Raw genomic sequence first — 14,518 nt, forward strand, 5'->3', positions numbered from 1 at the left:
ACTTAGCTTAGAAATGCTATTACTGCAGGCTTGATTTTTGAGTGTCATATTTAAGAGTAAGCCAAAAACTGCCTTAACTTGTATGATCCAAGAACTTTATTGATGCAGCAGGCACTTTACAATGAAACCAACCCCATGGTCCAGCTGTCCTCTGACTGTCTCTCTCTATATACACACACACATATATACAAAATCATCTTGCTAATAAACCCTTCTCCCATTCATAAACCGTCAGAACCTTGCATCTGTGAAGACCATAGCTCCCTCTTAAATAAGCAGTACAGACAGGATCTTGGATCACCACACTTTGATAAAGCGACATCTGAAAATACCTGCTCGCTTTCAGTAGTAGGAGGCAGGAGTTTGCCTTCTCTCTGCCTTAAAAGAAGCAATCAGGAGAATGTCTTGGCTCCTGTATGTGATAGTCAGAATATACAGGAATACCTTTACTCTTTTCCCACTTCAGTGTTAAAAGCAGTCCAAGAGGAGGTTTCCATAGTATTTCAGTAGATTGCAATCTCTAATCAAGAAGGACCAGCGTCATTTCAGCTACTTCTTCTTCTGGGTCCAAAACCGATGGTTGTCTTGGTTGGAATTAATAGTCTTTAAACAGTCTTTCTTGCTGTAAGAACTCTTACTATGGAACCTAGTCCACCTACTGCTAATGCCTGTGGGTGAGAGGAGACAAGATCAGTGTTACAGTCGCACAGCCAGTGGCTCTCATAGGCTGTGCCTCACTCTTTTGTTCTCAAAACCTAACAACAGTTACTTGTGGAAAGCAAAGAAGTTTTTTTTCCCGGAACATGCAGACATTAGACATGTTTCAAATAGTTCTAGATACTCAACTTCACTGCACAGCATCAGGTTTCCATGATAAAACCTTCACTGCTCTTCACAGCCTGCAGGGCTGGCAGTGGTTCTGCCGGTACGACTGTTCCATCACACGAAACACGCGCTGTGCTGGTTAACTCCTAAGCAATTTTCTATGCTAATTGCTACCACCAGAGCAGGAAATTCAGTTCTCACGTTGTTCCACCCCTCCATGTCTGTGCAGGTGCCTTCTGCACGGCTTACACCTTCAGCTTCCTTCGGTAATAAGTTCTATGTCCACACGCTTATTCCTTTGTCATGTTCAGCTCCTTACCTGTTCCTGTCCTGTGCCATGATCTTGGGAACTCTATGCCCCCTATCCTCTGTGGACTTACACAGATGAGTGCCGCCTTTGACCCAGGTCTTAGCGGTACGTAGGCAGTACTGCTCTATAAATGCAGGAAGCGAGGAAACGAAGGGCAAACAAAACATGGCAAAACATCCCACTAAATGTGTGTACTTTAACCTGTACATTCTCCAAAACCTTACATGCATCTAGATGACTTGCATCTAGTGAAGGACAGGGTGTCACTGATGATGCAGAATGCCTCACACCCCTTCTGTTCCTGAATGAGGAAAGGAGGAAGGGCTTGGTGTGGTTTCATTTGCATCCTTAATGTAAATGAAACATCTTTCTAAAGTCAAGGAGAAGGATGCAAGGACTGCTCAGATCAGTGCCAGACCTGATGGACACAGATGGCACTGGGCCATTCCAGGGGACAGGCAGCTGAGCTGCGTGTCCTACCTGTGCTGCTGGAAAGCAGCGCCCAGCCCACTGCAAACCTGTCATATTCCTTTCAAAACGAAGAGATGCTTGCATGTGTCTACATGTTCTGGGCACTGACTTCTTTCCAGTCAGGGCAGTCTTGTGTAATGTTACATACTGGGAGCATCAACCTGTGGTGACCCAAAAACAGCCTCCAGTGGGAAGAACGCCACAAAATGTCAAGTATGTTCCTTCCTGGGAAATTTTCTCCTCCTCCTGCCCATCAATATTCCACAAGGCTGGGGACAGCTGCTAGCGGCTGGAGTCACCACTGCACAACCTCTGTCTTAACTCCTCACAAGAAGGAAGCACACCTTTGCAAACAACCAACCAGCAGCCAGCTGTGAGCACAGCACATCCTTTCCTGCGACCCTTCCGCAGAAATACCAGAGTGCCTCTGTGGGTTCCACTGGAACCTTGAGAGACATCCAAAGACTTTACTGTGCAAACTAAACAGGTCTGCTATATCCTGATAAATTTGGATATGTACTCTGTCACAGCACTTCACTGATAAAAAATGTCACACCTGAGCCGTCCTGGGCATCCCATGAGCCCAAGGGCACCTTTCAAACAATTACACCTCCACTTCCAGTTCTTGCTCCTTGTTGGGGGAAACCACCAGCAGACAGAACGCACAATGCTTCCTGCAGCAGACACTGCTCTGCCACTCCCCACCCCTCCTGGCTGAGGAAAGCTCTGCAGTACCAGCAGAAGCTTGGCAGAAGCTTTGGAAGCCCAACCTTAAGAGACCAAAGACAAAAGGCAGCACCAAGCACTGCTCCTCAGGGGAGGATTGCCCTCATTGCACAGCTCTCTTTCGGGGGGTTCTCCTGAAAGCACTGATGGCAACTGGAGAGCCCAAAGCAAGCACTCACCTTTTCATGCCACTGGAGTAATATTGCACTGCTATTTTCTGTCGGCTTTTCAAATCCTTTATAAATATACTTCATTAACAAGTCAATACCATTTCTGTCTAAGGAGTTCACCGCTTGTTCGATTTCACTGCTTTTAAAAGACGTGAGGACTTTGAGCATGGTTCCCTGCGCCTGCTCCTGCACAGAAAGGAAAGCGCCGTTAGGATCAGCGAAGCCGGACGCGACCCCGAGAGCCGCGTGCAGCAAAGCGCCCGGAGCAGCGGCTGCGCTGCCGGTGGTGAAGATGCTGCAGCCAAACAGGAGAACATTTTGCACCTTAAGTTTCCGTAGTGAGAAGACAGAAGGGAAGAGCTCTTTAAAACCGGACTTATTGGTACTCCTACCTCGGGAGAGCCACCCGGAGCGCACTGCAGAATTGCCTGCAACAAATCTACAGTCTGAGACTAATGTCGTGCTTCTGCAGCACACTACGAGACCCCCTCGGAGGTACTTCAGGACTTCCTCTCTCAGCCATCGGTTGCTACCGGCGCGTTTCCCCGCACCTCGGGACGCCGCCCATTACCGGCGCGGATCCCGGGCCGCACTCACCTTCAGGGCCGCGCTGCGCGTCTGGGCGGGGGCGCTCCGCAGGGCCGCGTGCAGCGCGCGCAGCGCTTCGCCTCTACGGCGCGAGTCAAGGAGTAACGGCGGCACCGGGAGCCCCGGACACGGCGCGACCCGGAGAGGGGGGAGGGGAGGAGGCCGCCGGGCCAGGGGGAAGCGGCAGCCGAAACTGCGGCCGCCGGGCGGTAGCGGCGCGGGACGGGGCCGCGGCGGTACGGAGGGCGGCACCGGGCAGCCGCAGGCCGCGCCCCCGCCCCGGTAACGTTCCCGGGACTCCCGACGGCAGCGCGGGCCGGGCCGGACCCGCCCGAAGGATACTGCCTCAGCAGCGCCTCCACCTCGGGGCTCGCGTCGGGCTCGGCCGCCGCCGCCTCTTCGGGCTCCTCCACGAACCGGTTCTCGTCGTACTGATCGATGTCGAGGCGGCGGAAGCGGGACGAGAGCGTGCTCCGCGCCATGCCGTCGGAACCGGAACCGCCTCCGCCGCTCCGCCTGGCCGGAACCGGAAGCGCAGAGCCCGCCCCGTCCCGCCCGGGGCGAGAAGGGAGCGGAGGGCGCCCCCCGCCGGCCCGGCCCGCACAGCGCCACCCGCCGCACGGAGAGGACGCGCGACTGAAAAATCAGAACGATTCCTTTAATGTACGAAGGGAGGGGCGGCGGAGCACCGAGCGGCGCGCGGCGATGCGGCCCGACGGCCCCGGCTGCGGGAACTTTGCTGCTGAAACCTCTTGAAATCTACCGGAAACAAAAAAGCTCAGGGATGAGCGCGGCCCCGGGCGCCGCTGCCGTCGAACGGAAACGCTTCGTCTCGGCCCGGCGTGCGGCGCTCGGAATGCCGCAGGCGCGGTGCAGCTCCGCCCAAATCAATCCAGGGGAGGAGGGGAAAAAAGGAAATCGCTACAGACACCGTAATGCACAATAAATTTAGATAATTTAAAAATAAAAAAGGCAAGAGGCAGCATTTCAGCAGCAAAGTGCTCAATAAAAAGTATATTGTCAAGGGGCAGAAGGAGGGGCGGGGGCAGCAGGCGGGGGCGGCTCAGAGGAAGTAGGGGGTGGTTGTCCTGGGAGGGATCACTCGTTCTGAGTCTGGGACTGCGCGGAATAGCTTTGGTTCTCTTGTATTTACATCTTTAAAGACCATGATTGAAGCAATGTTTCCGCAGCGATAGCAGTAATTGGGAGCAGACCACACCGTGACCAATTTCTCATCAAACATGAACTTATAGCCTTCGTGAACCAGCTGATGTGCTCTGCAGATGAGTTTCAGGTTGTTGATGTGGACAAACTGCAAAGAAAAAAGGTGCGTCAGAACTCTGCGAGGGCCCAGCAGCAGCTCCTGCCTTGCAGCCCTCCTGCAGCTCTGCTGGGCTCATCTGTGGGCTGCAGCACTGAGGTGCAGGCTGTGCTAAGGACGCTCCCTGTGCTCCCAGTGCAGCGCTGCTGCCCCCAGCCACATGCAAGGATCCCCCAGTGCCCAGCGCCCCCAGCAGCACCCCCAGAGCTGGGACTGAGCGGACGGTGCTGGAAGCAAACCTCTCCTCTCAGAGCACAGAAAAGGCAGCTTTGGGTTTTGAAACCTGAACAGTGAGAAACAGCCGTGGTGCCTGGGCCTGTGCTGCCCACACCTTTCAGTCCTTCCTGAATATGCTGCAGAGGACCACAGAGAACAATGCACAGCATGACTCAGGAATTCATCTTAGGGCTGGTTCAGAAGCCTGGGAAGTTCAATGGGTCTTAGCCTCAAGAAGCCTGCTTACTATGTTGCAAAGTAACACAAATTAAGTCAAAGATTGTTAACAAAAATAGTATTTCTTCTTCCAAATCATTAGAAAAGTATTCTACATAAAGCCTAGTAATTCTAGTTATACTTTTTAAAATCAAGATCTGTGTATTATCTCACTTGGCACTTTTTCAAGGGACAACAATAAGTGTTCACCTCCACACCAACTCCCAGCTCCCTCACAAGGAAAGTTCCTTAATCCACCCATCACTACAGTAAAGCTTTGTCTCACACCTGCAATTATGGAACGCGGCACAGAATCACATCATTACCTCATTGGTCACCTTGGCACCAAACAGCCAACCCGCTCCTCGCGGGCTGATGGCCCACGTGTCCACATCTTCTGGATCAGACCAAACCAGGTCACAGAAGGCGCCTTTATGAGGAATTTCTTGATTACGTTCAATGGTTCGAATCTGATCGAGTGTCTTGATGTCTGGAGACAAGCCTCCGTGCACACAGAGAATCTGCTCATCTATTAACTGGAGAGAAAACACAAAACACTGGGTATTTCAGCCCAACCCAGAACCTCTCTAGCAGGACCTTAGAGGCCACCAATTCTATACGTTATATTTAGACAATCTACTCGCATCTTTTTAGTGAGGTGTTCACACTTACAGCTGCTATTGTGAGCATGTCAAAGACTTTGGTACAGTATCTCCAAGCATTAGCATTCCCGTATTTGGTTTGGCACTCATCTGTTAAATAGAGAATGTTTTTCTTCTTAGCAGACCAGAAGAAATTCAGACAATATGATCAGAGTCAAACAGAACAGGACTTGAAAAGGCAGATGTAAAACAAAAAGGAAACAAACAAATAAAAAACAGCTGGGAGCAACCAGTAAGCGCTGGGTGGAAAGCACTCTTCACTGTTTCTGTGGTCCACCAGCAGGGAGAGGACCTCAGTACCTACTGCTTTTTCTTACTTCAGCAACGGAGAAAAAAGCAACACAACTGACAGCACCTTAGCAGTTTCCCACCGACTGCCTGGGAACGGCCCCTCAGCTCACCCAGCAGTGTTTATACTGATTATATGATCGCGCTTCATGCAAGAGATGTGAGGCAGAAACAGGGAACCCATTAGGGCTAATTAAAGTCCTCTTCACTATGAATAAGTGCTACGGTAGCTTCGTTTACAGCTATACAAATATATCAATAAAACTGATGGACAAGTATTTCTTTGGAGCCTCATGAGGCTTATAAATGTTTATATATGCTCTTGTTGACACACTATGGCACGTTATCCAGAAGAAAGCAGGCTGAAGCCTGTATGTCACAATGATTTTCAGTTATACCCAAAGAGAATTATGTAGAATCTTTCATTAAAAGACACCAAAGCATATCATCAAAAAAACGCAAAGAAAAACTGAGATGCTGGAGGAAAAGATGGGCTAGAGATGGAATAAAACACCTTTACTTCTTGAGCACAACAACAGTGTTAACATTTGAGACCATTTCCCACCCAGTTCTAGGAAAGCCCCACATAGCGCTGCACACAAAGCAGATTTTAAAAGGGAAATATGAGACAGTTGTTTATGACATGCTGCCCCCCATTCAGAAATCACTTGGGTAAACTCTTACCATAAAATCCATACACTTGCGTTATCTGCCTGCTTTCGTGATTGCCTCGTAACAGCGTGATACGATCGGGCCATTTAGCTTTTAGTGCGAGAAGATAAGTGAAAGTCTCAAGACTATAGTAACCTCTATCTACAAAGTCACCCTGCAAAGTCAAAACAAAATTATAAATAAAGAAACACCAAAGCTGAAAAATGCAAAGCGACAGTCGCTTTAACTCCTCGGTGCAAGAAGAAACCTGATGCCGAAGGAGGCCTGCAGCCCACCAGGGAGGACGCGCTCTCTGCTCCCCGACCGCACAGCCGCCGCACGGGACGCCCGCCTCAGCTCCCCCCGCGGGCAGCAGCCAGGGCTGGGAAGGCACGGTGCTGCCGCCGGGGCCGGCACCCAGCACAGGTCCGGGCCCGACGCAAGCTGCGAGGGTGAGGCGCCACCGGCACGTACCATGAAGATGTAGTTGGTGTCAGGCACCTGCCCGCCGGTCCGGAACAGCTCGCACAGGTCGTAGAACTGCGGAATGGGGCACACGTCAGCGCGGGCAGCGGCACCGAGCACTGAGGCGTGTCCCGGCGCCGCGCCGTTACCTGCCCGTGGATGTCCCCGCAGACGGTGACGGGCGTGGAGACGGGCTGCACGTTGGACTCCTCCAGCAGCAGGTCGCACACGTAGTCGCACAGGCGCTGCGAGAGCACAGTGGGTAGCACCACCACCGCCGCCGCCAGCAGCACCGGGAGAGTACCGGTACCGGCACCGGCACCGTCCGCCGCCGCCCGTCCGACCCCGCCCCACCCCGCCCGCGCCCACCTTGAGGTCATTCTCGGGCAGGTACTTGCAGAGCCGTGCGATCTCCACGTACTTATCCAGGTCCAGCGGCGCCATCTTGGGACGGCAGCTCGGAGCCGGAAGCGAAGCCCTCCACTTCCGGGAAGCGGCGCGGGTCTCGGACGCCAGCGGAAGTTCCGTGCACTTCCGGCCGCGCACCGGAAGGTGGCGGCTGGAGCCGAGCGGGGCCGGCCCGCGCTAAGGGCTGAGCTCAGAGCGGGTCGGCCAGGTCCCGCCATGGGGCCGCGGATGCTGCCGCTGCTGGAGCCGGGCTGCCGACCGCAGGCGGGCAAGTGGTGAGCGCGGGGGGTGCCGCGGGAGGGGGGCGGCGCGGTCCCGGCTGCCTCTCGGCGCGGCTGAGCACCGCTCGTCGCTCCCCGCAGGTACCGGCTGGCACCGCGCGGTGAATGGCCCCGCGGGCGCGTGGGCCACGGCTGCCTCTTCGTGCCGGGCGGGCCGGGCCGTGTGCTCCTCCTGGGCGGCGCCGACCCCGCGGGCGCTTTCGCGGACGCCCACTTCGTGGAGCTGGGTGAGGGCCGGGCCGGGCGGGGCGCGGGGCCGCCGCTGTCCCCCCTAACCGCGCCGCGCCCGGCCCGCAGGCGCGCATCTCTGGGCCCCGGCTGCCTGGACCGGACTGCGGCCGCGCTACGAGCACGCCACGTTCCTGTCCGCCTGCTGTCCCCCGCGCCTCTGGGTGTTCGGCGGCGCGCACCGGGCCGGGAACCGGAGCTGCGTCCAAGTGCTGGACCCCGGTGAGTGCGGACTTCGGCGAAGCGGGTGTGGGTCCTGGCCGTGGCACGGAGCGGCCCCGCGGAACTCATGCGTGTCCGCCGTGTTTGCTTTCTTAATTAGAAATAGGAACCTGGGAGAGTCCCGAGGTGAGGGGTGTGCCGCCGCTGCCCAGGACGTTCCACACCTCCTCGGCAGCTGTAGGGGACTGTCTGTATGTCTTCGGAGGGGGAGACAAAGGAGCAGAGCCGGTTAAAGACCAGCAGCTTCACGTCTTTGACACAGGTACCTCTGTGTGTCCCAGGCTGTGCCAGCAGTGGAAAGAACTGCCCACTGCACTGGAGATCTGCCTCCCAGATTTTGTCAGCCTTGGCTGCAAGTTTAAAGGGAGGGGTGAAGGTTGCTGCTGATGCGTGCTCACCTCTGTACTGTGATGGGAAATTTGGGCCGAAGTGGCAGTGTAAAGATTTGGGATGGAGAATGCTGTGGGACTTCTCGTGAACTGTTGGTATTGTTCTGTTCATTCCTATGGTCCTGCATGCACCAGAAGGGAGCCCCAGCAAGACTCAGGGGCTACTGGTTTGTAGAGCTATCAGTTTTCCTCCTCATACACACACATTCTCATTTTTCAGTTGCTTTGACATGGACTCAGCCTGAAACCTACGGCGATCCCCCTTCTCCTCGGCATGGACATGTTGTTGTTGCAGCTGGGACCAAGCTTTTCATACATGGAGGTTTAGCTGGTGATATTTTTTACAATGATCTGTTCTGCATTGATACAAGTAAGAAGGGCCATAAGTATCTTAGAACAATAGCTGTGCTATGATGTGTTTTACTTTGTTTTGTTTGTTTCTTTTTGTTTTGTTTAATAATGCATAACCAATAACTGTTCTTTTTGTCCAACAGCAGACATGAAGTGGGTTAAGATAGCAGCCACTGGTGATGTGCCAGGAGGACGGGCCTCCCACTCGTCGGCTGTGTTTAAAGACCACTTATACATTTTTGGTGGAATAGGTCCAGATGGGACACTGGATACTACATACAAGTACCATATAGGTAGGGAGACTTCTCTCAGCTTTGTAATGGTAAACGCCAGTCTGTTTGAAAATACATTGTGGTTAATAACAATTGTGTTAAGTGATGTTTTAAGATGTGAATGTATTTTTGTACTGCAGAGGAGCAGCAGTGGACACTCCTGCAGTTTGATTCTCCTCTGCCCGCTGGGAGACTGGATCATGCCATGTGTGTCATTCCTTGGCGGGCTGGCAACAACGCTGACTCAGGAGCTGTCAGTAGGGAAGGTAAAGCTGAGCCAGCTGCATCAGCTGGTGACAGAGCTGACCACCTGTGCAGAGGCCAGGATGAGAAGACACGTACTGAAGACACAGTGATGCATCTGCTGTTAATATTTGGTGGGATGGATACTCAAGCAGAGATATATAGGGACTGCATTGTAAGTTTGATTGAATAGTCCAGCTGCAGCCCTTCACAGCACCATCCCTTTCCTTACAAGTTTTCTGTAGCAGTGTCTGATTAAGTTCACTATTTCCAATAAACAAATTCTTGCCCTCATAAGGGTGGCAGTCCTGCTTTCTGTGTGCAGTCATGCTTTCAAGTAGGTACGTCAGCCCCTTCGGAAGGCTGCAGCTGCTGTGGTTTCAGCAGCTTCTTGGCTTCTGTGTTGCTGGAAGGTGAAAAGCTGGGGGTTGCAGAGGTTTTGGGCAGCTTTCTCCCTGAAGCTCACATGCTCCTAGTTGACTATAAAGCTACTTCCACTTGCAAAACTGAGGTTATCTGCAAAGATCTGGGAGATAATTAAGGGCATTTGTCTTATACTATTTTGAAAAGAAGTGAATGAGAAACCCCTGACTCTCCTGCATCAGAAAAGCCACCTTTCAAAGTAGGGAGAGCTGGACTTGCTACTTGTGTTACTGCATTTGGGAACCACTGTTCTCATGTGTAAAGACTGACCTTGAGGTGGCTGTTTCCAGTTTTTGGTGCAGGCTGTGTTTTTTTTTTCCCTTCAGAAAAGTCAATTGATAGATGAGCGTTGTCCCCGCTTTACCAGTTCAGGTTTAACAGGGTACCTTTCTCTCCTCCAGGTTACTGTTACAAGCGCTTGTAACCCTTGGGTGCTCAGGTTAACCCCTCGGCTTTTTGCTTTGTAACAAATGTATGGTGTAATTAGCTGGGAGCACAATGCTACACTGTAGGAACAATGCAGTGCTTGTAAGTAGTTCTCATTCCAATAATGGCACCAAGTCCACGCTTCTGGAGCTGTTTGCTACAGCCTGTTTGATGTTAAAAAAAAAATCTACAAAAAAGGAGAGGACTGGAACCATCTTTTAGCACCAAGCAGATTCAGCATAGTTGAGCTTGAAAGCTTTTGCAGCCTTCTTTGTATTAAGCCTTTAGGACAGCTAACCTGAACTCAGTCAATACAAATTATAAGCTACAACAAAATCCAGTGTAAATAACAAATTTATTGTGGTCACTTCAGGTAGAAAAGTTCTACACCAAATTCACATGACCGAGCTGTTAAATAGAATGCTTCCATGGCCAATATTTCTAAACCCATTTCTCATTTACATTCCCACCCCTGCTACCCTTCCCTCCCCAGACATCAAGCAACTGCTAACGAAACGCAGTAAACAGCCACTTTGGGCCAGCATTTCCAGCTCCACTCACAGGTGAAGATTCAAAGTTACATTCCAAATTAAGAGTTCAATATTTTAACAAGTGTTCCTGAGTCCAATATATACACACACAACATTCAGAGATGCCAGTATCTACAACTCATCCTTCTCTGCTGCTTCTTCTTCACCAGTGGGAGGGGGGCCTGCACTTCCATACAGCTTGCTAACAATTGGCTGAACAATTTCCTCTAGCTCCTTCTTCTTTGATTTGAAGTCTTCAATGTCTGCATCCTGATGGCTTTCAAGCCACTCTATCTTTTCCTCCACTGCCTTTTCTATCGTTTCTTTGTCTTCAGAGGACAGCTTGCCACCCAGCTTCTCTTTGTCCCCAATCTGATTCTTCAAAGAATACGCATAGCTCTCCAGCTCATTCCGGGCATCAATGCGTTCTTTAAGCTTTTTGTCTTCCTCAGCAAACTTCTCAGCATCATTAACCATCCTCTCAATCTCCTCTGGTGTAAGCCGATTCTGATCATTTGTAATTGTGATCTTGTTTTTGTTCCCAGTGCCCTTGTCTTCAGCTGTGACACGAAGGATTCCATTCACATCTATTTCAAAGGTAACTTCAATCTGTGGGACGCCACGAGGAGCAGGAGGGATTCCAGTCAGATCAAAAGTTCCCAGGAGATGGTTGTCCTTGGTGAGGGGACGCTCACCTAAAACAACAGGTTGATACAGTTTCATGCACTAACCTTTGTTTGCATTTTGTGCAACACCTGACTCGAGGTGCATGCTTTCCAAAGCTGAGGTTTTAATTCCAACCTGATGTCTGTCTTAGATGCCTACAGTACCTTACTCTGAAGAGAAGCCCTTTCAATCACAACTACTGAAAAACTATTTGAAAAGAACCACAGGAATAGCTTTTGAGTTCAAGCTGTCTCAGTTGGTGAACAGTCTGAGCTAACACTGTTATCAAGCTTCTCTGTATGGAGATGTGCATAAGCTTCTTGACAGCACCACACAGCCTTCTGACAAGGCAAGCATAAATCTGAATGAGAAAGTTCAGCTCTAGGGCACTTACCTTCATAGACCTTAATTGTCACAGTTGGCTGATTGTCAGAAGCTGTGGAGAAGATCTGAGACTTCTTTGTAGGAACAACAGTATTTCTTGGGATCAATTTAGTCATTACACCTCCAACTGTCTCAATGCCAAGTGTCAGAGGACACACATCAAGCAACACCAGATCACCTGTAAAAAAGATTGTGCATCAGAGCATGACTGACTTCAGCTCCTCTTTGCAGAAGCATAACAGCCTATCACTGGCAACAGCAGTCTGAGTTAGAGACATTAAGCTTCTTATGATTGTGAAAACTCAATTCTATCACTTGCCAACAATACTATTTGTTGTCATTACCTGTGTCTTGGTCCCCAGAGAGAACACCAGCCTGAACAGCTGCACCATAGGCTACAGCCTCATCTGGATTAATGCCACGAGAAGGCTCCTTCCCATTGAAGAACTCTTTAACAAGTTGCTGTATTTTGGGGATGCGAGTAGAACCACCAACAAGAACAATCTCATCAATATCAGACTTCTTTAGGTCAGAGTCTTCCAGAACTTTCTGAACAGGCTTCATTGTAGAACGGAACAGATCCTAGAAAGAAGAAAGTTAGAACAGTAAGATCGCATTCCCACGCCCGTTTTCAAAACTAAGCACCCTTAGGGTACCAAGAATTAGAGTGATCATCAAGAGGCTCATCGTCAGCCTTCCTAAGACCTTAGCTGTCAGTAACATGCTGAGTCCCAAACACCCTGGGAAGTAACTTCCTGCTTTTTTATTCAAGTAGCAAGTTATTTTTACTCTGTTTAAATGTAACTAAGTTAGGTGAAACAGCACACCACCGCTAGCAAGTCACTAATTTGGAGCTCAGGGAATGTAGCTTTAGCTTTGTAACCTTACCATATTCAGTTCTTCAAATTTGGCACGAGTAAGAGTCTCGGAGAAATCCTCTCCTTCAAAAAAGGATTCTATTTCAATTCTAGCTTGGTGCTGGGATGACAGGGCTCGCTTTGCTTTCTCTACTTCCCGTCTTAGTTTCTGTACAGCTCTGTTATCCTTCCTGACATCTTTTCCAGTCTTCTTCTTGTAGAGCTTGATGAAGTGTTCCATAACACGTTGGTCGAAGTCTTCTCCACCCAGGTGTGTGTCACCATTGGTAGCCACAACTTCAAAGACTCCATTGTCAATTGTCAGGAGGGAGACATCAAAAGTTCCACCACCCAGGTCAAATACAAGGATGTTCTTCTCACCCTCTCTCTTGTCCAATCCATATGCAATGGCAGCAGCTGTTCTGTATAGAAGTAACCAGATCAGGAAACTTTTGATTACCAAACCCCATTCCCAAATAACCAGCAGGCAAGGTAGTTTAGGCTACTTACGGCTCATTAATAATGCGCATCACGTTCAATCCAGCAATTGTACCAGCATCTTTTGTAGCCTGACGCTGAGCATCATTGAAGTAGGCTGGCACGGTAACAACAGCATGAGTAACCTGCAGAAAATAAAACAATTAGATTAAGGAAAGCTATATACCTTAGAAATAATCTTATCACTTCTGATAGCAAGAAATCATTTTAGCTGAGCCCAGCCAACTGGGCTGCCTAAGAAGCCAACAGCACTGAACAAAGTCTGGGACCGCAAGGTTATCCTTAGCTTTTTTAAAACTGTTTTAAGTTCCTGTTATAAATATTCAAACTTACTTTCTTCCCCAGATAAGCCTCTGCAGTTTCTTTCATCTTTGTCAGGACCATGGCAGAAATTTCTTCTGGAGCAAATGTTTTTGTTTGTCCACCACCGACATCAACCTGAATATGCGGCTTAGCTTTCTTTTCAACAACCTGAAATGAGAAACAGACTGGTATATTCCAGGTGTTCTTAAGCATAGAGTCTGTACTCTAGACATCAACAGCCCTTCTTAAGAAGGCTATAAAACCACAGACTGCTCAGAACGGCACTGCTATTTACCAACCATACCCCTCCCCTCCCCCCCCCAAGTCAAGAGAGATGCACAGCTCCTGCAGCCCACTCCTGACCACAAAAGCTAGAACCCTGCCACCACCACCCCACTCCTATTCAAGAGGCACACCTTGAAGGGCAGATACTTGATGTCCTGCTGCACCGAGGGGTCATTCCAGGTGCGGCCTATGAGCCGCTTGGCATCAAACACAGTGTTCTCAGGGTTGGATGTCAGCTGGTTCTTGGCCGCATCCCCTATCAGGCGCTCCCCCTCAGGCGTGAATGCCACGTAGGATGGAGTGATGCGATTCCCCTGGTCATTGGCGATGATTTCCACGCGGCCGTTCTTGAAGACACCCACGCTGAAGGAGAAATGGAGCAGTCAGACGGCACAGGAGTACAGTTCCCTCACCCTGCTCTTGCCAGTCCCCTCCCCGGAGCCCACAGCTCCTTCATCTCTTCCTCTCTCTCTCCCTCCCTACCTCCCACCCGCCCTCTTCCCCCCACCCAGCCACTCACCCCAGCCCCCCCCCACCCCGATCCCCACGTCCGCGATGCCCGTCCCCACAACAGACGGTTCCTTACGCACCAAGAATAGGTCGTGCCGAGGTCGATGCCCACCACCGTGCCCACGTCCTCCTTTTTCTCTTCATCGTCCGCCCGCGCGCCGCCCAGCAGCAGCAGCGCCAACAGGAGGTGCCTCATGCCGCCCGTTCGCTGCCCTACCAAGGAACGGCAGTCACAAAATGGAGGCGCCACATGAGCGGCGCGACCCAATCCGACCTCACTGCCCCCCCCAACCCAAGGGGCTCAGTTCTGTTCCGCAGCCACCCCCCGCAGCC

At 51.0% G+C, this 14,518-nt stretch overlaps 4 protein-coding genes across 4 annotated transcripts in view; 1 reads left to right on the forward strand and 3 right to left on the reverse strand.

Moving 5' to 3' along the window:
* Window positions 1-78: 78 nt before the first annotated feature.
* ARPC5L (actin related protein 2/3 complex subunit 5 like) lies at window positions 79-3,595 on the reverse strand. Its single transcript, XM_042830730.1, is given in 4 exon segments — window positions 79-668; window positions 2,512-2,688; window positions 3,100-3,242; window positions 3,245-3,595. Coding segments are annotated over 4 exon segments (711 nt in total). The 5' UTR covers window positions 3,573-3,595; the 3' UTR covers window positions 79-605.
* Window positions 3,596-4,075: 480 nt separating this feature from the next.
* PPP6C (protein phosphatase 6 catalytic subunit) lies at window positions 4,076-7,400 on the reverse strand. The gene is given in 7 exon segments (XM_042830969.1): window positions 4,076-4,402; window positions 5,170-5,379; window positions 5,516-5,595; window positions 6,478-6,619; window positions 6,919-6,984; window positions 7,059-7,253; window positions 7,255-7,400. Coding segments are annotated over 7 exon segments (1,041 nt in total). The 5' UTR covers window positions 7,354-7,400; the 3' UTR covers window positions 4,076-4,153.
* A 118-nt stretch (window positions 7,401-7,518) lies between these two features.
* On the forward strand, window positions 7,519-9,600 carry RABEPK (Rab9 effector protein with kelch motifs). Its single transcript, XM_042830968.1, has 7 exons — window positions 7,519-7,592; window positions 7,680-7,825; window positions 7,896-8,048; window positions 8,149-8,310; window positions 8,658-8,807; window positions 8,932-9,081; window positions 9,201-9,600. The coding sequence occupies exons 1-7, from the start codon at window positions 7,534-7,536 to the stop codon at window positions 9,494-9,496; spliced, it is 1,116 nt and encodes a 371-aa protein (XP_042686902.1). The 5' UTR covers window positions 7,519-7,533; the 3' UTR covers window positions 9,497-9,600.
* Window positions 9,601-10,488: 888 nt separating this feature from the next.
* HSPA5 (heat shock protein family A (Hsp70) member 5) overlaps window positions 10,489-14,518 on the reverse strand; it is a 4,227-nt gene continuing 197 nt past the window's right edge. Inside the window, exons 2-9 of the mRNA XM_042830535.1 lie at window positions 14,266-14,398; window positions 13,807-14,038; window positions 13,421-13,558; window positions 13,100-13,212; window positions 12,621-13,011; window positions 12,077-12,314; window positions 11,743-11,910; window positions 10,489-11,377 (exon numbers count right to left, since the gene is read on the reverse strand). Of these exons, the coding sequence (XP_042686469.1) occupies window positions 10,815-11,377; window positions 11,743-11,910; window positions 12,077-12,314; window positions 12,621-13,011; window positions 13,100-13,212; window positions 13,421-13,558; window positions 13,807-14,038; window positions 14,266-14,381 (1,959 nt within the window). The 5' untranslated portion in view covers window positions 14,382-14,398 and the 3' untranslated portion in view covers window positions 10,489-10,814. The remainder of the gene's footprint in view (window positions 11,378-11,742; window positions 11,911-12,076; window positions 12,315-12,620; window positions 13,012-13,099; window positions 13,213-13,420; window positions 13,559-13,806; window positions 14,039-14,265; window positions 14,399-14,518) is intronic.

This window comes from Centrocercus urophasianus, unplaced genomic scaffold, assembly GCF_019232065.1.
Source record: "Centrocercus urophasianus isolate 14NV4802_14NV808 unplaced genomic scaffold, USGS_Curo_1.0 seq_34, whole genome shotgun sequence".
Taxonomy (NCBI): Eukaryota; Metazoa; Chordata; class Aves; order Galliformes; family Phasianidae; genus Centrocercus; species Centrocercus urophasianus.

Coding starts and splice junctions, on each gene's coding strand:
- RABEPK (XM_042830968.1), top strand. CDS start 7,534: ATGGGGCCGCGGATGCTGCCGCTGCTGGAGCCGGGCTGCCGACCGCAG. Junction 7,593..7,679: donor CGACCGCAGGCGGGCAAGTG/GTGAGCGCGGGG, acceptor CGCTCCCCGCAG/GTACCGGCTGGCACCGCGCG. Junction 8,049..8,148: donor CGTCCAAGTGCTGGACCCCG/GTGAGTGCGGAC, acceptor TTTCTTAATTAG/AAATAGGAACCTGGGAGAGT.